Source organism: Carettochelys insculpta, chromosome 3, assembly GCF_033958435.1.
Source record: "Carettochelys insculpta isolate YL-2023 chromosome 3, ASM3395843v1, whole genome shotgun sequence".
Lineage (NCBI taxonomy): Eukaryota > Metazoa > Chordata > Testudines > Carettochelyidae > Carettochelys > Carettochelys insculpta.
Window position 1 is genome coordinate 76,762,330 of NC_134139.1, and position 23,346 is coordinate 76,785,675.

General features: G+C 42.4%; 1 protein-coding gene and 1 long non-coding RNA gene across 3 annotated transcripts in view; one reads left to right on the forward strand and one right to left on the reverse strand.

Annotated features, from left to right (window-relative positions):
- Positions 1 to 838: 838 nt before the first annotated feature.
- NTPCR (nucleoside-triphosphatase, cancer-related) lies at positions 839 to 18,772 on the reverse strand. The gene is made up of 5 exons (XM_074988653.1): positions 18,648 to 18,772; positions 14,025 to 14,187; positions 11,954 to 12,050; positions 8,124 to 8,333; positions 839 to 2,060 (listed from the first exon to the last, which is right to left on the reverse strand). The coding sequence occupies exons 1-5, from the start codon at positions 18,679 to 18,681 to the stop codon at positions 1,992 to 1,994; spliced, it is 573 nt and encodes a 190-aa protein (XP_074844754.1). The 5' UTR covers positions 18,682 to 18,772; the 3' UTR covers positions 839 to 1,991.
- A 68-nt stretch (positions 18,773 to 18,840) lies between these two features.
- Positions 18,841 to 23,346, forward strand: part of LOC142010342 (uncharacterized) — a 206,402-nt gene continuing 201,896 nt past the window's right edge. The window contains exon 1 of one of the 2 annotated variants that reach the window (XR_012644772.1): positions 18,841 to 19,076. This is a non-coding gene — a long non-coding RNA (uncharacterized LOC142010342). The remainder of the gene's footprint in view (positions 19,077 to 23,346) is intronic. The other variant, XR_012644773.1, reaches the window with a different exon arrangement.

The following is a 23,346-nucleotide window of genomic DNA, read 5'->3' on the forward strand; positions in this document are numbered from 1 at the left end:
TATTCACAATGGGGAAAACAGTCCCATACCTGATTCTGACAGGGACAGTATCTGTTCATCTTAATGGTAAGGAACACATCCAAACACTCTTGGATAATAAGACTGGGTCTTCCAACATCAATATTTTTAGCAGCAGCTTGGAGCTGTCCACAGTGCCTAGCTAATGGAGACGTGATATTTACTTAGGGGATCGATTATGTCTTTAAGTTAAAGCCCCGCGTTGGGGAAGCATAGAGCACTTTATGGGCCCAGAGGAAGCTCTGGGATCAATTCTCAGTCCCTAGTACACATGCCCCCAACTTTGAAAGGGGCATGTTAATCACGGTGATGGGAGATTACTAATGACGTGCTGCAACGAGTATGCAGCACTTCATTAGGCTAATTCTCCCCCGTGACAACTTTGAAGCATCAAACACCTCAAACCCAAAATTTTGAGAAGTAAAGGCACTTCGAAGTATCTGCAGCTACACGTGTGCTGGCACTTTGAAGTTTCGGTGGGGGAGAATTAACCTAATGAAGTGCTGCGTATTCGCAGCAGCACTTCATTAATAATCTTCCATCACCCTGATTAACATGCCCCCTTTGAAGTTAGGGGCAAGTGTAGACAAACCCATTAAGAACAGGGCTTTAGTCCCACCCCTTTGGGGTGATATGAACCTCAAGAGGCTCACGGCAGAACTCGCTTGTAACAGGCCCTCACATTGGGCCTGGGGCAAGAGGAAGGATTTTACAGCCTCCTGAATACTTGCAAAAGGGCTGTCACCATCTGGCTTTATAAATACACACAGAGCTGTTACTTGAGCATAACTATGTACGGGTGTACAAATAAATACTAACTACAATGCAAGTTTCCATATGCCTTTAACAAACATGTTTATTTGAACATATGTTACATTCTACACAGAAAAGGAAGGAATTCAGTTCTTTGCATTCCTAAATTACTGAAGTGGAAAACTCTTTCAGCTGTATGCGGAAAGAAGTACACCTGGCTGGAAATTTAGTTTATGACATGCAAGACCGATGAAGTGGTAAACGCTTTTTTCCTGAACATATTTACAAACCTCCTGGGCATATATGTTGTCTAATACTCATTTCATCAATCAAAAACCATACACAGGAAAAGGAAATAAACAGAAATAATTACACATCGATAAGCCATTTAACTAGGCAGCCTTAAGTCCAAATTAATATTTTAAACATTTCATGAAAAACATCTGTCAGGATTTTATTAAGAAAGCCATGATCCTGAAGACTTCTTTTTGGTTCTCAGACAACGCAAAAATGAACACAGCAGGCAGCATTCCTATCAGGCACTGTCTCAAGAATTTGCAGTACCATTTTTTTCTAAAATTCAGCTCTGTATATGACTATTGTACATTTATATAGTGCATCTGTCTTACAATTTTGGATCACATTTGCTCAGTTTACTTATCCTGGAATCTGAGGATCAAGCTATTTTGTTTTATCCATCACCCCTATAATACTGACCCAGCTGAGGCAAGTTGGGGAGTGAGTTGAGGCACATTCCAATAGTACCCTACCTCAGTGCTAGTGATGGTGCACAACGCAAATCGAATGCAGTCTGTGCCAGATTTTGCTCTGTTACACAGCTGTCAGCCCCCTAGGTCTGGAATGTGTATTGTGCAGGAAGGCTGTTGGGAGAGTGGGGGCCTGTGCAGTGCTCTATTCATTAATGCATCTCTGCAGACACAGCAGACAACCTCACCACATATTGCAGGATTAGGGGCTGAATTAGTAGTTCCCCAATCAGATCTGCACGACTGTAATTGGCATCAGAATCAACTGCTTAACTTTCAGATCCCAGGATGAGGGTTTTTTTAAATCTCATGAACTGAGTAAACAATATGTAAATGACTGATAAGCACGCACATTTTAGAGGACTACAGATTCAGAAGACACTGGCCCAAGTAGGATTGGGCTCTCCAATAGACTTATATAAAAGCTAACGGTTACTAACAAGGAAATGGTCTTCATTTCCAGCAATTCTGCACAGTTGTCACAATATCTTGTAAAATGTTGTCTCTATTTTCCTTAGTAACCTAGAAGAGGAAAAAAAAAAAATCAAAATTTTTACATACGAGGATTTGGTTTACCATTTGAATAACCACCTTAATATCATTGGATTTTTTTTTCCTTTTTTAACATCATATCCAACATCTATTTCCATATTAGAAAAAGAATAACTGAAACACCTGAATAGTAACAGAGAGGAAGCCGTGCTAGTCTATACACTATCAAAACAAAAAGCAGTCAACTAGCACTTTAAAGACTAGCAAAATAGTTTATTAGGTGAGCTTTCGTGGGACAGACCCACTTCTTCAGACCATAGCCAGACCAGAACAGACTCAATATTTAAGGTACAGAAAACCAAAAACAGTAAGCAAGGAGGACAAATCAGAAAAAGTTAATCAAGGTGAGTAAATCAGAGAGTGGAGGGGTGCTTCTAACAGCACCAGCAGCTAACAGACTAAAGCTACTACACCTATCTGCTATACATAAAAACCTAAGAAAACTGTTAAAATAAATCTTCAAAAGTACTGCAAATACAAGTGATATTTTGCATGGATTATTCACTTGTGAATGACTAACGTCGTTCAAACGCACCACACGCTTTCTCCATTACTAGAAGTCCTTTTAAAGACACCTTAAACCATTCGAACTGTACAGTAGTGACTTCTTTCTGCCTTCACTATATGCTAGGACTATAGTTCAATAGAGATGACTTACTCAGGTCAGCCACACCTACAGTGAATTAAAACAAGCCCTTGATTACAATGTAACATTGTTTTGGTGCTGTGATATTAGGTTTCTTAGAACATTTGGAGATTTTTAAAATTCAAAATCTAGTTAAAGTTTAGGGCTATGTCTACCCTAGAAGTTACTGTCTACAGAAGTTACTGTGAGAAGAGATTATCCAACAAAACTTCTGTTGACAAATAATGTCTACACATAGAAGTGGATCAATCTTTTGATCCACTCTGTTAACAAAAAGGCTTTGATGTGTCTACACGGCTTCTCTGTCTACCGTTTCTCTCAAAACTCTTTTGTGTGTAGATGCTCCATGAGTTTTGTTGATAAAACCCCAGTTTTGTCAACAAAACTCTCATGTAGACATAGCCCAGGTGTTACTATAGATAGCTATGTTGGTCCCACATTGTCAGAAAGACAAGACGTGTAAGGTAATATCTTTTATTGCACAAACATCTGTTGGTGAAAGACTAAAATCTTTTTAACTTACATAGAACATTTCTTAAGCTCAGACCTGCAAAAGAGCTTTGTGTAAACACAAAACCTTGCATCTGTCACCAGTAGAAGTTGGTCCAATAAAAGATATTTTACCTGACTGCCTTGTCTTACAAAATTTAGTATCCTTTTGAAAATACAAACACCTCTGCACATTGCTGGTTGGTTCTTATGCTCATATAACTGTTGCATTTTGTGACTGCAAAGTCTAACACTTGTGCACATGCAAGTGTTCACAGTCAGATGTGCACATACAAAACTACTTGTGCCTGCACCAGTGGAGACCCAGGTTAATGTCTGACCACACTAGTCAATAGGAAGACTCCAGTTAACTTCAGTGGGGACGTGATTTCACCCATTGTACATAAATGCAGTAACAGTAAGTGGTGAGATGTGGGACCATCTGCCCCAATAAAGTTGCACTGCAAATTAAAATAGAATTGGCTTAAGCCCTGAAGCATGAGGTTCAATATCCCTTCCAAAAAAACAGTTAGCACTGAAATAAAGAGTAACTTTGCAGAGTCTTTCTTTATGTACATATAAATATGTTGGTAATGTCCTCATCTGCTACTGCATACAATAAATGAAGCCCTATGTAATTACTGACAACACATGTGAACCTGAAGAGGCACAGCCTGTTAGCAATGAGATATAACACTTTCATCCAGGCAGGTTTAATTCCAGGGAGCAGATACCATAATGGGCAATGGAAAAGTGACATGGAAAACTCGAGGGAGGCAGAAGCCTTTAAAAAGGTAACTTTTATGGACCAACTAAATGCAGATCAAGGCTCTCAAAAGTGCAATTGCTCTACAGGATATATATTTACCATGGGACTTGTGGATACCACAAGTAAGCCACATGCCATAGTCCGACAGCAAATACTTTGACTTCACCCCTTATTGGACTTCCTAGTGACCTGCCAAAATTTTGAAGTAGCAATATCCAAATATTCAAGGTATTTTAAATCACTGTGTAGCTAAAGCCATTAAGTACATACGTGCAGCAAGACATTACCTAAACTGTGAATACTGGCAAACCATATTGTAAAGAATGTCGAATCTTCATGGTTATTTTGGAAGATTTCCATACTTCTCCTCTTAACCTCTAGAGGTGGTCTAGTCCCAAGTTGTGCGCTGGTTTCCAGACAACATGGAACAACCCAACAGCCCATGCTTATGCACTATATATTTGCAAGAATTTCTCTGTTTGTTCAAGAAATCTTCCTAAACAGTAGAGGCAGGACCAACAAATTTGCTATACTGCTTCCTCTTACCATAACTTAAAGCAAGGTCGGAGTTGAGTTGTGACAGGAAAATTGGAAGTGCCTGGAATGGGATTGCTTTGCATAAAACCACACAGAAAAGAGTGACGGAATCACTAAGCAAATGAAAGGGGCTGGCTGGGTCCCCCTCCCACCTGTCCAGGACTGCCCCAGCCCCAAGCATCCCACCCCCCAGGCACTTTCTAGGGAGAGTGGGGAAGCGGAAGATTCCCACCCTCACCTTCAATAGGGAAGGAGGGGAAAGTTCACACTTTACTGCATTCTTCACTCTGGCTGGGGAGTGAAGGGAACAGATGAACCAGAACCTGCCCCAGGAAGGAGACATGCTCCCCTCCTCCCTTGTTGGTGCTGCAGTGGCCATGGAAAGGTGCTTCTCACCCACCCCCAGGCTGCTGCGGTAAGAGAGGGCTGGGGCAGTCACCTCTCCCTGGGGCAGCCTGCATACTGAACCCCTCATCCCAGCCCCACCCCAGAGCAATGATTTAAATAAAGGAAAAAACAAAAAATCATTGGGTTAAGCACCTGATAAATCTTCTAGTGATATATGTTAGAGATATCAGTATTTAGCCAGAGTGCTGGAAGTGTCTATGGAGATCACTATTAGAAAGCATTTGGGTAAGACACAGAAAAACACCACCATGATTCCAAAGACGCAAGAACACCAGGAAGTCCAAGTACTCTCAGGGAAAGATCAACTTGCAAAAAAATCTTTATCTGGAAATCTTTCCTCTTCTGAGCATAAGGGGGAAAAAAGGTGAAAAAAGTAAACAAAAATAAATCTAGATTCCTAGATATTTGTATCAAAATAAACTGACAGATAAATCAGGAACATCTTGGGCATCTGACTTCAATGAGTTTGTGTCTGGTACCTCTGATTTTACTAGACATAATACAAATAGGATTTGACATGTAGTTACCAGATACTAGCTGGCTTTTATATTCAAATTCGGCACATTAACACATGGTGTAAATCGTGATGGGAACTTTCTGAGTCACTATAGGGGCTCGTCTGCATACTTGGCTCAGTCTAATTCTTGACCTTCCCCCCCACCCCTCCACTCTCTGATTTGCTCACCTTGATTATCTTTTTCTGATTTGTCCTCCTTGCTTACTGTTTTTGGTTCTCTGTGCCTTAAATATTGAGTCTGTTCTGGTCTGGCTATGGTCTGAAGAAGTGGGTCTGTCCCACGAAAGCTCACCTAGGCTGCGTCTACACGTGCACGCTACTTCGAAGTAGCGGCAGTAACTTCGAAATAGCGCCCGTCACGTCTACACGTGTTGGGCGCTATTTCGAAGTTGAAATCGACGTTAGGCGGCGAGACGTCGAAGTCGCTAACCCCATGAGGGGATGGGAATAGCGCCCTACTTCGATGTTCAACATCGAAGTAGGGACGTGTAGACGATCCGCGTCCCGCAACATCGAAATAGCGGGGTCCTCCATGGCGGCCATCAGCTGGGGGGTTGAGAGATACTCTCTCTCCAGCCCTTGCGGGGCTCTGTGGTCACCGTGGGCAGCAGCCCTTAGCCCAGGGCTTCTGGCTGCTGCTGCTGCAGCTGGGGGTCCGTGCTGCATATACAGGGTCTGCAACTAGTTGTTGGCTCTGTGTATCTTGCACTGTTTAATGAAAGTGTGTCTGGGAGGGGCCCTTTAAGGGAGCGACTTGCTGTTGAGTCCGCCCCGTGACCCTGTCTGCAGCTGTGCCTGGCTCCCTTATTTCGATGTGTGCTACTTTGCCGTGTAGACGTTCCCTCGCTGTGCCTATTTCGATGTTGGGCTGAGCAACGTCGAAGTTGAACATCGACGTTGCCAGCCCTGGAGGACGTGTAGACGTTATTCATCGAAATAGCCTATTTCGATGTCGCAACATCGAAATAAGCTATTTCGAAGTTGGGTGCACGTGTAGACGTAGCCCTAATAAACTATTTTGCTAGTCTTTAAAGGTGCTACTTGACTGCTTTTTGTTTTGATAGTGTATAGACTAGCACGGCTTCCTCTCTGTTACTACAAAAAACAAATGCAAGATAACTATTTCAACAGCTAAGAGAGGAAAGGAGGTGTTTTGCTATTTAACAAGTAATTCTCCAAAGAAAATGTCATGACAGAAGGAACAAGGGGAAAAATCAGAAAGGAAGAAATGTTGCTTTCAGTAAACAATTAAATTGTGGGGCTTTGAAAAAGGTCAGCTTCAAAGGGATGATTGTAGAAAGACTCCTGATAATGGTTGCTTAGTATTCTACTAGTAAAAACATACTTCTAGTAAGCTGAATGTATGGAGAATGATGATGTATGGAGACTTCACAGAGACGTATTAACTGTACATAAACACTTTGATTCTATGTCATACAGAGGCTGATTGAATATATGGGAAAGAATGTATGTATAATAAAAAGATGTTAACTTGCAGTAGAGCTGGGGTGGGGGGTGCATCCTATCCCATTCATATAATTTCACAAACCATGTAACATTTGATAATATAACTGAATATTTTGGGGAGCTGCATGGCACAATAAGGTGGACATTTCATCACGTGATTTAAACAGCATGCACTACATACGATCGTTTAGCTTATAAAGCAGCATCAGAATGACTACTTTTTCCTTCATCATTCACTCCATTTTAATTCTGATGTACAAAAAATATGGTAAGCACTCATCATAACTTGCATCACCTTAATTATGAACTACAAGGCACTACTATCTACTTGTATGATATAACTGCACCAAAATATTCTGTTTTTTTTTTTCATTTTCTTACAAGTCAAAAGTACTGAATTTTTATAGCTCCTAAAACTCTACTGTCATGTTCTGGATGTATGATATAATTCTGTGTCCTAGTTACAGTAAATATCAAAATGCAAAATTAAACTGAAGGCAAGAGATCAAATCTGTAAAACGTGCTTGTTTTGTTAAACCTCTAGCATATTTCTGGATGCTTAATAAACAAGCCTCAAACTGGTATTTCTGTAAGGAGGCAACAATTGTTAAGAAACAGATTTGAAAATTTGTCTGTGCTTGATTTGTACAGTCTTAAAGTGCACCTCTAATCTGAAAACTAAGTGTTGTAACAATGGACTCCATGTTGTTATATCTCCAGATAAAAGAAGCTCCAATTACAAGGGGAACAAAAATGCCATCGTTTTTCTCCAATTACCAATCCTGCAAACTCAACATGAGCTCACTTTCAAGCTAGGTTCTTTCCATCTCCCCTATTAATACAGGTGGCAAAGGTTCTGCAGGCCAATTGTCAATGATGGAATATACTTGAAAGAAAGCATGAATGATGATGAACACCTTGGTGTTGGGAATTTTAGAAACAACAATACTAATAGTACTTTGACAGACCCATTCATTCAATCTCTAGCTTCTCTGGTTCAAATCTACCAATAAAAGTTCCCACTGTGCTTTTTTGTGTATGTGTTGTGAACATTTGTCCATTAAGAACTCAACAGAAGCCATTAAATTCACTTCGCTAGAGATATCTAACAGACATCCACTGATGGCAATTGAATTGAGCCGGATTCACACTGGTTACCAAGAATTAAAAGGCTCCTTAAGGACCTTGGAAATTACTTACGTTGAACACCTTAACATCCTTCCGACTTCTTATTTCCTCCACAAGACCCAATGGCTTGCCTTTTGGTATTGGTATAGTTCCCAGAATTGTAGTCCTTGAATCAGTCAGAATTTGACGAACAGCTTGAATAAAAGATTGGCTGAAGAGTTCCATTTTACCAATCTCATCTATTATGCATACTTTTTTCCCTGTGTCACGGCCAAGATCAGCCTATAGGAAAGATACACAAATGGATTAAAATGCAGGAAGAAATGAAGACAGAAGTAGGAGTCACTCTTCTCTGTGGAAGAAGCATCAGTTCAGGAGTAACATTTCTTTGAAATAGTGATGGAGAATCAAGACAGTAAAGCTAGTCACCTCAGTCGCTAAGGATGCCAGCCAGTCTGTTACCTAGCAAAGCACCAAGATCACAGATGGGAAGAAAGGAAAATCTGACATTTTTTCCTTGGTGGAGATTGGAAAGTTTTAGGGCAACAATTATCAGATAGTGCAGTTACAGAATCTTACAGGGCACTTGTATTAGCATGTGACCAACACAGAACTTTGGAGATGTGGTATGTTTTTAGTATTGTGATGTAGGTTCTTTTTGGGGAAGCTGTTGGAAATAGCAGGGCAGTTTGTTCTCCAACTTAATCTCTCTAACTGAAGTCAGTTCTTGGAGGAAAGTTGCTTCCAGCATATAAATCATTAGTGTTTGGGCTAAGATTTCAGACAGAAAATGTCTGCATGTGGTTTGTGACCACCTGTTTTCATGGACTGGTGTATGTATTGTACAGAACAAGTTAATCCAAGTCTTTGATGTCTCCTCCCAAGGAAACTGATGTGCAAGGTCTCAACATCTGCTACTGCTTGGTAGAGATGTGATAGTATTTTTGCACACAGCTACTGTAGTTATGTCTGAGGGCCAACAGGCCTTTAAAGTTCCATTCACATCCACTGCACCAGCTTGGATCAATAGATAGGTACACTTACAATTAGGGCAGGGGTTACCACACTCTGGTAAGCATACCATTGGTATTATAACAACAACGAAGGGTCTTGTGGCACCTTATAGACTAACAGAAAAGTTTTCAGCACTTCATCTGATGAAGTGAGTCTGTGCTCACAAAAGCTCATGCTCAAAACTTTTCTGTTAGTCTATAAGGTGCCCCAGGACCCTTCGTTGCTGTTACAGATCCAGACTAACATGGCTACCCCTCTGATAATTGGTATTATAGGAGCTCCATACTTCAGCCATTCATTTCACAACCATTTTTAAGATGGCACAAGCCAATAAAGTACAGAAATCTGACAAGCTATGAGATCAAAGTGAGCTCACCTCTTCTGAGGCAGTTAATTGAAAAAAATATTCTCTTATTTAGATCTACAAGCAGCAAATCAACCCAAGTCAAAGCTTCACTGTTAATTCACGAGTAAGTGCAGATACCAGCTATGAATGTCATTTAAGGAGGAATCCCAGTTACATGTTGTCCCATGTGAACACAGAAAATGTTAGTTCCTATGAAAATGGATGCACTACATATTTCCTAAAACCTTTCAGAACAGAGTCCCAAATGACTCCCAGCAAGGTGGGGTAGTTTTATCTAAAATCCTTTTACAGAGCAGTGAACTGAAAAGCCAGCACCAGTCGCTAAGAAAATGCTAAGAAATTCTTTGCACAGAATCCCCAGTCCCTTCAGGTGAAGTTTCCAGAGCCCCAAACACAATCCGATTTATCACTCACTCTTGCCCAGTGAAGTAACTGGGAGCTAGCCTATAGAACCTAGGCAGTCCCACAAACATGTTAAGTAGCATATTTGTGGTTCGAGATGCTCTGTGATCAGAGCAGGCTAATCCAAACTCCAGACTGACATTCTCTGTTCCAGTAAACTGTAGTGGGGCCTTGGGACTAAAAACTGATATATTTTGCTGTTTCTGCAAACGATCCAAAAACAGGGCTTTGCCTATTTGGCTTATGGTGCTGTTCCATAGTCCCTACAAAATATTATTGAGAACCATGTACATTTATTGGCAACCATCTAAGCTAATTTGTATCTAAGCTTATTTCAGCTTGCCACCCTTCTGCACAGAACCGTAAAATACTAGAATTAGAAGGGACCTCAAGAGGTCATCGAGTCCAGTCCCCTGAACTCCCGGCGGGACCAAGCGCCATCTAGACAATCCCAACAGATGTTTATCTAACCTGCTCTTTGATATCTCCAATAATGGAGATTTTGCAGCCTCCCAAGGGAATTTATTCCAGTGCTTTGCCACCCTGACTATACCTACCCTCCCCTTTAGTTCCACTTTGCTTCACCCACTTTCCACTGGTCTCCTCCTACTCCAATAGGATGATGTCTGTCCCTTTCACACTATTCCTTTCCCACCCTGTACCACATAACCAGTGGTGGGCAACCTGAAGCCCATCAGGTTAAAACCACTGGCAGTTGCATGACATTTTGCTGACTTTGACCATCTGCTGGTATTATACCCTCCCCGCTCCCACCAGCTCCTACTGGCCAGGAACAGCAAACCACAGCCCCTGGGAGCTGGGGGAGGCCATGCCCTCAAATGGTCAATGTCAGCAAAATGTCTTACAGCCCACCAGGAAATTAAGCTGATGGGCCAAAGGTTGCCCACCAATGACCTGTGTACCCACGATCCTCCTCCCACTGAATCATGAGGACTTTTGCTTCTACTTTCAATGCGAGCAGGAAATTTTCCAACTCCTTTCTACTCTTCATTCCCTTTCAAGCATACACACAACAGCACTATGCTTGTAACTATTGTATTACTTGTAAGCAAAGTATTACATGATCCTTTTTTAGTAAGATCTGTGTTGAATTTATATTAAATATCCACTGTTATATTATCCCTTATAAGTATACGAAGTGCAGCCCTTATTTAGTGAGGTATTTTCCTCCAGCTTGAGTTTACTGTAAGTGAGGTTTCATTTTTAAATTAAAATGCATGTAAATATTACTGATGTCTTCTCCCCCCTTCACATTCTTTCAATCCAGTCTTTGTTGCCATACAGTTGTATATTTGTTCCTCCTCCAAAGCACTGGGTAAAATAACCTCAACCTCGTCTTTGTTTCCGACCAGGTCTGCTTTCCTGTCCTCTTCAGGTGCCTTGCAAAATTCTCTTCTGCTCTAGTCTAACCTGCTTTTAGCAACATAGTTACATCACCAGGTGATATCTAGAATGGCAATTAAAATACAACAACAGAGGTTCTGCACTGATTCAGCCAGAGTGGTCCACGAGTACCAACAGACAGACACTCAAGTTACTGTCAGCAACGAAGATGAAACAAGTCTCCTGAAACTAGGCTAAATCTTAACAAGTTATTAAAATAAAACAAACACACAATCCTCTGTTCACAGGAAAAGGAAAGCTAGGAAAAGGGGATCACAGCAAGGAAGAGAGCAGCTGCTGGCTCTGCAACAAACTCCCCTTCTTGGCGTTCCCTGGGAACTCCTCCACTTGAGCTCTGCAGGAGAAAAGCATATATTTTGTGGGTACCGAAGTGAACAGACACAGCAGTTCACCCCAGCAAGCTGTGCTGCTGAATCCTCTGATGTCTAAGACTGCAGCTCCCTGCCCCAGCTGATACAACACGGTTATAAAAGGGTGTTTCTAGGACTTATTTGCTGGCTGAGGGATGGGGAACCAGAAACAGAGGGATCTCCTTAAAGTCAGACAGACCAGAGGAGACTGCTCTCTTCCCCCCCTGTAGTGCAGGACAGCCAAACCTAAAAACAGGAGTCACTGCTACTGATCAGCCTGAACCTATCAAACCTGATAACATTCTGGTATACTTGCTTTCTAGAAGCTTTCAAAAGATACTCACATTTCTCAGCACAGGAAGTGCCAACTGCTCAAATGAAGCCAGATCTACTACGTATTGTCCAACACGATATTCATGTCTTGTAGAAGACGACTCAGAACTGAATTTACAAAAAAAAGCAAACAAAAAAAGGGGTGGTGTGTCAATATTATAAACCACAAATGTTCCAAAAATTTGCTGTAATACTTTTAGCTGTCATGGGAGTGGTTGTACAATAAGCCAAAAAACTAAAAACCTAGACTGGGTATGTTGCAGATGGTAAACCAGAAAATGGAGAGCTCTTCCTCCTAGTATACAGAGACATTCTGAGATGACTCACAATGTAATCTAAATGTGATATTAAACAGTATGTAGAAAGAGTGAAGAAGCCAACATTTTGCACAGACCTATGTCTAGTGAAGCAGGAGGGACTTCCAACTGCAATGTATTTTGTACCTCCTGCACAGGGATCTGAAACATTTCCTTAGTTAGAAAAACAGTTATGGGATTTATGGGACAGTCAGCAGCTTGTTGTGGACTGCTTATCTGAACTTTTCTTTGATCCATGATGATCAGTTCTGTCTCTTAGAAAGTAATTGAGGAAGCAAGTTATTTTCCTTACCATCTGAAAAAATAGTGCCTGGCATCATGAAACTAGCTTGCATGTTCTATTGTACTACAGGGATACCGAGGCCATGCTGAATTCAGAGAACTCAGTTCACTGCTGCCCTGCTGCAGGGGAAAGCCAGACAAACGTTCTGAGTCAGTAGGGTTTTTTAGGTTACCTTGGCAGAGATGCAAATCCATACCTACATTTCAGGCTACTTCTAGATTAGACTGATTTGTCGACAGAAGTTTTGTCAGAGGATATCTTTCAACAAAACTTCTGTTGGCACATCACCACCAGACTGCCAAGTGAATTGCAAGAGCGATCCACTCTGTTGACAGAGAGTGGCTGGACTGCCTGGCTGCTCTATCAGCAAAACAGCCAGCCAGAAGTACAGTGGACAGGGTTGCTTGGTGTCCCTGAAGTACTTTCTGGCGACAGAAGATACCCCCTGGAATGCCCACAGTTAATTTTTTTCCACAGATCTCTGTTAACAGGTATTATTCCTTGTGGCAATCAGGGTACAGCTGTCGACAAAAATGCTGTGTTCTGTCAGCAAAATGTCCTGGGGAATCTGGACGCTCCACGCGTTTAGTTGGCAAACCAGCCCTTTTGCTGAAGTATGTCTTTCTGTATGTGCTACGTTTGTTCCAAGACCTCAGCTTAAACCGTAAGAGCTACAATCACAAAATTTGGTACACAGCTTCCTCCGAACTTAACTTAAACCAAGGTCAGGGTTCAGTTGTTCCTGGCAAGTGGGAAATGCCTGAAATCCAAGGATGTTCCAGAAGACGGAAAGGGAGGGGCACAGATAGGAGGGACAGGATAATAAGAGTGGCTACTGGATGCAGTCTCAGCACCGAGAGAGGCCAGAAGGGCTGGGGCCCCGCCATCTTGCCTGCTACAAAGGCTGGGTAACTAGCTCCCCTGTCCCAAACCCAGAGCCTGCCCCACTCTGCCCCATGGAGAGCCTATGCCACAGAGGGAGTTGCTGCGGTGGGGGGCAGCCCCACACAGCCTGCAGGCTACAGGGGAGGGTTCAGCGGGGGGGCAGTCCCCATAAGATGGAGGGGCAGTCCCCAGAGCCTGGTCCTCCCCAGACTGTCTGCAGGACATGGGCAGGGGCAGCTGGAGGGGGCAGCGCATCCCCCTCCAGACAGGCACCCCTCAGACACCCTGCACACCGCTGGAATCTGCTGGAAGGGCACATCTGAAAAATAACTATAATTGAAAAAAAGGTCATGTACATTTTTTATAAACATTACTTCAGTTAAAGAGCTGAACAGCACCACACACACATGCTAGTGTCTGCTTACAGCAAAGGATAACAGTGTTAGATTCAGACGCACAGAATCTAACAAGGAACATGATCCTGAAAGCTCTGTGCATGTGGAAATCCCACTGACTTCAAAAGCATTTCAGGCATTGAGGTACTTGCAGGACTACCCCTAAAGCAGTAACCACCTTAATCTATTAAAATAGCAGTACCCAAGTCTAGATAAAGTTCCTCGTCTCCCAGACAAAGTGACGACATCAAATCCTATTCTCCTGCCGCTTTCTCTGACTTCCTGTGTGTAAAATCCATCAATAGCGACCCCAGAGGATTTCAGGACTTCAATGGCTTTCTGGATCAATGTTGTCTTTCCAATCCCTAAAATAAGGAAATGCCTATTATTAGTGCAAGCAAAGCATAAAGCCTGGTTTTAAATGTGCCCTTTCTGAGGTGACCAACACATTTGGCAGACAGATGGCTGGCTACACACGTTTTATACAGAGTGGAGAAACTAGAATTAGGAAAAGCATCAACTACTAAACCTTTCTGTCCTGGAGAAGCTGGGAGCCAGGGGATGGGGTGGGGAGGGAGAATGAACAGAAGTCAGGTTTTATGTTTCACTTTGAAGGTTTGTTGGCCTCTGACACACACAGCCTCCCTTTATTACAGTGTCATTTGTTCTCTTGTTGGCAAAACTGTCCGAGTTCATCTCATCTGTATAGCAAATGGTTAAAAATAACTGAATTCCCTATGGGCCTGACTTTCACAGATGTTGAGCATCTGCAGCTCCCATTGGCCTCAGAGAAGCAGCTTCATTACCACTGAAAAAAATCAAGTCTTGGAGGACAAACTGACTTCTAACAAAAGGAATAAACTTCAAGATAAATAAACTTCTAAAAAAGCTGAAGATAATCCAGTCATTCATCCCAAAGTGGTTCTAGAAACCCTTCCCACCACCCACCCCACCAGGGCAGGACAGACTGTATTTCATGTACCTCTTCCTCTACCTGGTGGGTAGTCTTCCAGGGGTTCCCTGCAATCGCACAATCTAACTGACCCTCCAAGCCACACCACAGATACACCACTTGGCAGTCTCTTATTTTAAACTCAAATTAACCTCCATCTCACACAAAACCCAGCCTTGCTATTTCATCCCTTTTCTTTTACCATGCCAGGCAGCTGTCTTGCTTGGAGTAGATTTATTTATGGATCTAGGATTATCATTATAAAAAAAGAGACACTCCCTCTCAGGGGTTTCATCTGTATCCGTACCTACCAATTCATGTTGTATTAATGTGTTACAGTATATACAGTACACTAATACAACCTGAGTTGGTAGATACTGATACAGATACACTCCCTCTTAGGGGATTCCTCTTTTTTGAAAGGCAAATAGGATAACCCTAGTGGATCAAAAGTGTTAAGTCTCTGGCACAGTAGGCATTTAAATGCCTAAAGGCCCATGTTAAAGGTATTTAGGTGTGCAACAACAGACGCAGGCATCCAGAGGGATTTGCAAAAAGTGCTGAAGTGCTCAGTTTCATGGGGGTCAGACACTGAGGCCGAGATCCTCAAAGATACTGGGGTTCCAGACTGTTGATTTAAATGATTTAATGGAAGCTAGGAGCCTAAGTCACTTTTGCAAAAGAAGGGCATCTTTGGGCACCTAAATACCTTTGAAAATGTGGCCCATAGTCTATCATGTCTTATACAGCACACACCTAGTAGCATAATTATCTGCATTACTGTAATGATGCCTAAGAGCCATAGACCAGGGCCCAGGGTCCAACCCCGTTTTACTAGGCGTTGTACAAACAAAACAAGACTGCCTCATGGAGCTCCCCAGCTAAGTAATAAAGGTAATACAGTAAAAAGCTGCCGTCTAATAAAATGTGCTGGTTAGTAGAGCTAGAGCCAGCAGCTGGCCCTGCTCTATATCTCATCCCTGGGCAGGGCAGTGGGCAGACAGTCCCGGCTGGGATATCAGCCCTTGCAGCAGCTGGCCCCTACCACAACACCGGCGGTCCCCCCAGCTGGGCATGCTGGTTAACTAAATGTGCTGGATATCCAAATGTCAGATAATCAGGCTTTTACTGCAATCTTTTGTCCTCAGCTACCAGTTTAATCTATATTTGCATTTGCACAGGGTTAGGCTAGGTAAATGAAGAGTTTAAAAAAAAACAAACCACTGTTGTATAAGCCATATATCATGGTGGTGAGCAATATAAATGCCTAGATTTGACAGAACTAAGTTAAAACCAATTTGTAATACTCTCAACATCTTTACACTGTTTGCGTACTGAGATTTATCCTAGATGTTAAAACGCTCCAGTTAAATAGTTTTCTTATCATTTTAGTAATTACTTCTGCACTTTACAGCTTTACAAAAGTTACAATGGCACTGAAAGAATGAGAACTTAATGAGATTAATACCTGTACTTCATTATTCTCGCTAATCATATGCATTAATATAATAATTATACAAAGATAATCTATGAAAAAAATCTAAACCCTTTAAAAGTTTTGAAAAACCTGACACTAGACAATTTTAATAAAGATCATTCCAATGGCTAAATGAATGAGCATCATAGAAAATAATGAACAATAATGTCTCTCACAAAATTATGCCCCTTCCCCACCAACCAGTATTAGCTTTTGCAGAAACAGTTTTTAAACCTGTACTTAAAAATTGTTCTCTTGTTGGCAGTTTAATGGTTCTTACCCTGTAATAGGACACCAAACAGAGAAATCTAATGATTTTATTACTTTTTAATGTTTCTCTAAACAACAGCTCACTGTTGTAATGATTGTTTTCTCTCTCATATTTACATAGAAAGGCTCTGTGAATCTGTGGAGACTTCCTACATAAACAAACAGTTTTAAAAATTGTTTTCTTCGGGGCCAATATTTATGGCAAATCTCCAGCTGACCTCAGCGGCTCACAACACAGAGGAAATTGTAGCACAGATGAAGCCTACATGACAATGAGCATTCAAATCAAAAATCAACAAGTCCTGTGGCACCTTACAGACTAACAGATATTTGGAGCATAAGCTTTCGTGGGCAAAGACCCGCTTTGTCAGATGCATGAGACCCAGTGCGTCTTTGCTCCTGAATGCTTATGCTCCAAAATATCTGTTAGTCTATAAGGTGCCATAGGATTTCTTGTTGTTTTTGAAGACAGACTAACTTGGCTACCCCTCTGATACAAATCAAAACAAAATTACTATTATGGCACGGACAGTATGAGCATCTTCAGACTCAGATGCTTTGTATTGGTTGTATTGGTTTACTAAACAGATTTTGAATCTGGAACTTGGTCATTACAACTCAGTATTTTACTACTGCAAACTAAACTGATCCAAACAAGACTTAAACCAGTGTAAATGCATTTATGTGGGAGAGGGAGGGTTTCCTGCCTTAACCTGGTCAATTTCAAATCACATGTAGCTAAATCAGTATAAATGGGGTCTTTGCTGCCTCAAGCACTCTCCAGACATAAGCAGTTTGATTCCCCACTATCTTGCACTTTCTGTAGTTATTTATCCTGTGCAAATAGGGTATAACTGCTACCACTCTCACCTAGTATAATTTTATGCTCACTCTACATAAGTACATAAAGCAGTGGAGAATTAGGTTAATATAAGTTCACTTCTTGAATTTGATAGCTAAACAGTAAGAACTGTTTGTTTATTCAACTTGTACCAAAAGAACAGCAGCATTCTGGTCCACTTTACCTCAATAATAATCAAATTCCCTGGCAGTAATAAAGCACTACCTTCTTCAACTCATTTGGGATTCCAATTACTGCCTCTCAGATAGGACAATTAACACCCCCCCACCTCTCATCCCCTTCCTTCTATCCTATTTGATCTGTCAGTTTTTATTGCAATTTTTTTTCCTTTTTGGTCCTCTGTACTTATAAATGTCAATCTGCACTGGAAATGAAATTGATCTGAAGACGTGGGTCTGCTCCACGGAAGCTCATCACTGAATAAATCATTTTTGTTAGTCTTTAAAGTGCTACATTTCTGTCGCTTTGTTCTGCCTCTTAAGAGAGGGACAAGAATATTGCACCATAATGGTACATTATTTAGACTGAACATGCTAAGTCATTACAATTGTTACAGACAATATTCATATAAAGGAAATTAGAAATGCTGGCAGTTAAACTGATGGGGGTTTTAATTGTCTAGCATTTTGACAAGACATAAAACCAAAAAAAGAATATTGCTGGGAAATGCATGCGACATAGCATTCGTTTGTCTAAGATGAAAGTCTATATGATCTCAGTTTACTGAATTCAGTATTTCTCACCTAAATAGCACACAGCCAGACAAGGGAGACCTGCACAGATCTGCAAACTTGCAGATTACTCATGTGAACGGAGGCTGAATTAACTCAAAAACAGGTTTTGTACTTAAAGGTGAAGTTGAGGGTTTCAGTACACAGAAATCAAGGTAATCGCCAGAAGGAAAAACGTCCCTCTGGTTTACATGGGCCCAGGGTGAGACGCCGGCAGAGCAATGGCTGGGCTGCCCACAGGGATTTTGCATCCGCGTGCACGCCCAGCCGTTGCAACGCAATGGTGCGAACCCCTCCTGCAGATGCAGCCAGTCCAGCTCACACACCGCCGCGAGACTCGTGCAAAAATTCCCCAATTCGACTGGCCCAGAGGCTGCTGACGTGCCTCTACATGGCGGCCTCGTAGGGTGGTGGGGCCAAACTTTCCCCGGGAGGCCGCGCGGCACTCGGAAGGGCTGCGGCGGGGCCCAGCTCGTGCACGCGGGCCCGGGACTGCGACGGCGATGGCCGCAAGCAGCGGTCGGCGGGGTTACCTGGGGGTCCGGTGAGGAAAACGTGCTTGGCCATGGAGAGGGGCCGGGAGAGCTGCGCCCGCCCCCCCGCGCCTCAGCAGCCGCTCAGATGGGCCCGCTCTGCTGCTGCGCCCCGCCCCGCCCCGCCCCGCCCCGCGCTCCCTGCAGGGCCTCTGGTGCTGGTATGAAGGTGGCGCAGGCGCAGGCGCTGCTCCGGCCTCCTGCGCTGCTGCTCTGCAGGGCGGGGCCGGGGCAGCCTTTCCCTCGGGCTCTGTAGGCGGCCGCGGGTTACCTGAGTCTTGTGGCCGGGCTGGGCTTGCACAGAGCACGGACACGGCTGGCCTGTGGTGCCAGCCCCGCGCGGGCATTTGGCTCCTGCCAGTGCTCGTGCCCTGCCCTGGTTTTCGCACGGGGACTCTCAGCGTCTTTAAGCAAAAGCCCCTTTGCCTGGTGAGCAAACTGTTATTTTTATAAAGCTGCAGACTAACACGAGAGACTATTCATGTTTACACTCAGGCCTGTAGCACAGTGTTACTCAACTTTTTTTTTTTTTTTATAAAGCGCCCCTTTAAAAAATCACAAGTATCCCCAGTATCTACAGTTTTCAGATGCGCAAAATATTTTCTATCCTTGCAACACATTTGTTTGAACAACTTAATCATAACTGGCTGGTTGCATGAAATTGCCTATAGGCAATAAACTTGCCATCCTACTTAATGATGGTGAAAAAGGATAAATAAAAAGAGATGAATATAAACTAAGTGATTTTTTTTAAATTCATATAAAGGTTGAGCAACACTGCATTAATGCACCCTCTGGAAGAGCCCTCTGGACCCCTGGGATACACATGCCTCTGGCTGAGAACCACCTGCTGTAGCACCTTAGTCTTTGAGGTGTTAGGACACTGCTTGTTTTCTGTAAACATGAAGTCCTTGATTTTGCTTACCTGCCTATTGCCATCTACATTACACACCTTTTAAAATGTGGCCCTTAGAAATGGCCTCTGCCTTTGGGAACACCTGTAATCATACCAGTCAGTCAAACTGACAATCCCCATTTTTCTTTGAGAAGGGGCTAGTGACTAGGGTTCTCACAATTCATTAATTTTGTAATATGTTTGACCTTTGACCTAATATGCTCTTAAAGCAACTCCAAAGCTAATATATTTCCCTAGGATTTTTTGCCCCCCAGGAGAGTGTGAGAAGGAAATTGCCTTGATTGGGAGCAGAGGGGAAAAATTAAGATGATAGTAGGGGGTAAGGAGGATTTTATTTTGGTCAGCTTGATCTGTTTATTTTCTCAATGGCTGTTTCTACACATGCCACTTTCAGGAAAAAGGGACCTCCAGAAGGAGGACTTCCTTCTGGAAGACCCCCTCGGGGGACGTGCTTCTACACGTTGATGTTATTTTGGAGCCTGGAAGAATATCTTCCAGACTCCAAATCATGTGACCTTATGCTAATGAGGCATGGGCAATTTGCATCCATGCCTCATTAGCATATTTCAGGCTGTTTATTAGCATGCCACTTTCGGAGAAATTGGCATGTGTAGAATTGGCCAATGTGTTTGGGACAGGTGCTTGTCATACCTGGAAATAAATAAAATATTGCAGCATGCAGCAAGACAATCATTTAAATAATAACAGAGAGAAAGCCGTGCTAATCTATGTACTATCAAAACAGAAAAGCAGTCCAGTAGCACTTTAAAGACTAACAAAATAATTTATTAGGTGATGAGCTCAGTGCTACTGGACTGCTTTTTTATTTAAATAATAATAAATCTCCTTTCCTCCAGAAAGTCCTCTTGTCGCGTTACACAGATTCCCCCAACTTTATCTGTATCAGAAGTTTCATACAATAGGCTCTTGGAAAGCTCAGCTAACTGGGTCATATCAGAAAAAAGAATTTGGAAAGCTCAAGAAAGCCCCAGATGGGCTATACCCACCTCCCAAAACACCACTGCTTGGCCTCAGTATTTATGCTGAAGAGACAAAAATTTGTAACAGAACAGAGGGGTGGGGAAGCCAGTTAGGAGTGAAGTGTACTGGCAAAACTCTGTGGAAGGCTACACAGTATTTGCTGGCACTATGCCTGCCTATAGTTTTATTAGTTCTTTCCTTTCGTACAAACACCAAAAAGAATACCTAAAATAGAAAAAGGCTGACATGTCCTTTTTAGTGCTTCCTTTCAGTATAAATGCTCTCTTTCAGTTCACTGCCTCTATCACACCTTTGTTTTAAATGTGTCATTGTTCTCCACAATTTAAGGGTCATTCATCATTTTCCTGAACGTACTCAGAGGATTCTCTTTTAGCTTTGAGAACCATAGGTCAGCAGGAGAAAAGTACTTTGTGGTAGACAGATAGCTCCATTATTTTAAAAAATATTTTAGATGTATACATTACATGTTGCCACCCTTGGCTGGTTTTGTACTATTGCTCGGATGAAGAACAGACTCTTTTCTGTTTGTTCTTTCTTGCTGTTTAAGCATATGCTATTTCCTTAGAGGTGAGTCAGGAATGGAGTCTGTGTAGAATGCTGGGTCATCTAAAAACATGATAGATACAGGAAGTTATTTTAGTGTGTGATGATAGTACTCTGCACTTATGTGGCTCCTGTTTTCTGAGGAACTCAGACTTCTTGCCAGACACTAGTAAGGTTAGAGTCAGCACTTATATTTACAGATGGGACAACTGAAGGAGAGAGAAAGAGAGAGAGTGAGAGAGAGAGAGAGAGATTAAATGACTAGCCTGAGGTCTTGCAAAGAAGTTAGTATCAGAGAGAAGAATAATATCGAATAATTGGTTGACTGTTCACTCTACCAGGTCACACACTCAGCATGTCTATATGGCAAAAGAAAAAATACCTGCTGCAGAGAGTTTCAGAGGCTGGGTCAACTGCCTCAGGCTCATGCTACAGGACTACAATTTAATACCAGGTTGTGCGTTCCTGCAGAGGCTGGAGGTTGGATTCCTTGCTGAGACTTAGTGCCGGGACTCCAGCTGGAAAGGGCATACCTACATGGTTATTTTTAGCCCCATAGCACAACCCTGACTTAACTGACCCAAGTTTTGAAATGGCTACCATGATTTCTTATTTGTTATTTTTTCCATTGTAGATGGAGCCCAGTTAAAATGACTATATTCTTAATCATCTATAAATTCCCTTCCTCATATGATCCTTTTAATATCAATACAGACAGTGAGTAGCAGCACCACTCAAATACTCAAACTGGTTACATCTACACTATGAGATAAATTCAAATTTATTAATATCAGTTTTGTAACTCTGGAATTTATAAATTCGATTTTGACCATCTTCACTTCCCCATGTGCTCCTCACAAAGTCAACTTATTGCTGCCACACTCAATTGGTAAACATCGACTGTTGCAGTAGTGCATTGTGGGAAAGAATCTCACAGTTCATAGAATCATAGAACAATAGAGCTGGAAGAGACCTAAACAAGACCAAACCCATCCGATCAGCCCATCCAGGGCTTGGTCAAGGTGAGACTTAAATACCTCCAGGGATGGAGACTCCACTATTTCCCTAGGTAGACCATTCCAATGCTTCTCCACCCTCCTAGTGAAAAATTTTTTTCTAATGTTCAACCTGGACCTTTCTAACTACAACTTGAGACCATTGTTCTGTGTTCTGCCATCCGTGACCACCGTGAACAGCCTGTCTCCTGCCTCTTTGCAACCGCCCTTCAGTAAGTTGAAGGCTGTTATCAAGTCCCCCCTCAGTCTTCTCTTCTGCAGACTAAACAGTCCCAATTCCCTCAACCTTTCTTTATAAGTCGTATGCTCCAGCCCCCTAATTAGTTTGGTCGCCCTCCGCTGGACCGTCTCCAGTGTATCCACATCCTTCCTATAATTGGGGGCCCAGAACTGGACACAGTACTCCAGATGCGGCCTCATCAAAGCCGAATAAAGAGGAATAATCACTTCTCTGGATCTACTGGCAACACTCCTCTTGATGCAACCTAATATGCCATTAGCCTTCTTGGCTACAACGACACACTGTTGACTCACGTCCAGCTTCTCGTCCGCTACAACTCCCAAGTTCTTTTCTGCAGAACTACTACTGAGCCGGTCAGACCCCAGCCTATAACAATGCTTGGGATTCTTCTGGCCCAAGTGCAGGACTCTGCACTTGTCCTTATTGAACCTCATCAGATTTCTTGCAGACCAGTCTTCCAATTTGTCTAAGTCACAGTTTCCTCATCCCTGTAGCACTCTGGGTATATTCACTGGTATTTGACATCATCTTTCCACCTTGCACTGCCCTCATTCCCCTCCCATGGTAAGCAAGCATCCATTTCTCCAGGTGGAAGAAAGGAAAACTAGTGTACCACCAAAGATTGCCACATGCACAGAAATCTTTCTTCTATAACTGAATTGCTTTTTAAAACTGTTGCTGTAACTGAATTATGAAAGATTATATAAAAATCAGCAGGTGTGTGTCTTCTCAACTGGCCCTCCACTGACTGTCCCCCCTCCTTTGATTACATCTGATCTCTAAAGATAATACGGGGACAATGAAGAGCATGAAGAAAGTAGATAGTAAAGTTTTTGAAAAAACAATGTTGCTGAAGGGAGGGTTTTTGGGTTCCCAGTTCATTATACAGCTTCTGTGCACAGTCTGTGTTCTCAGCTGGCCATCCACAGACTGTTCTCGCTCCCTTTACTGCATCTGACTCTTGAAAATAATACAGGGACA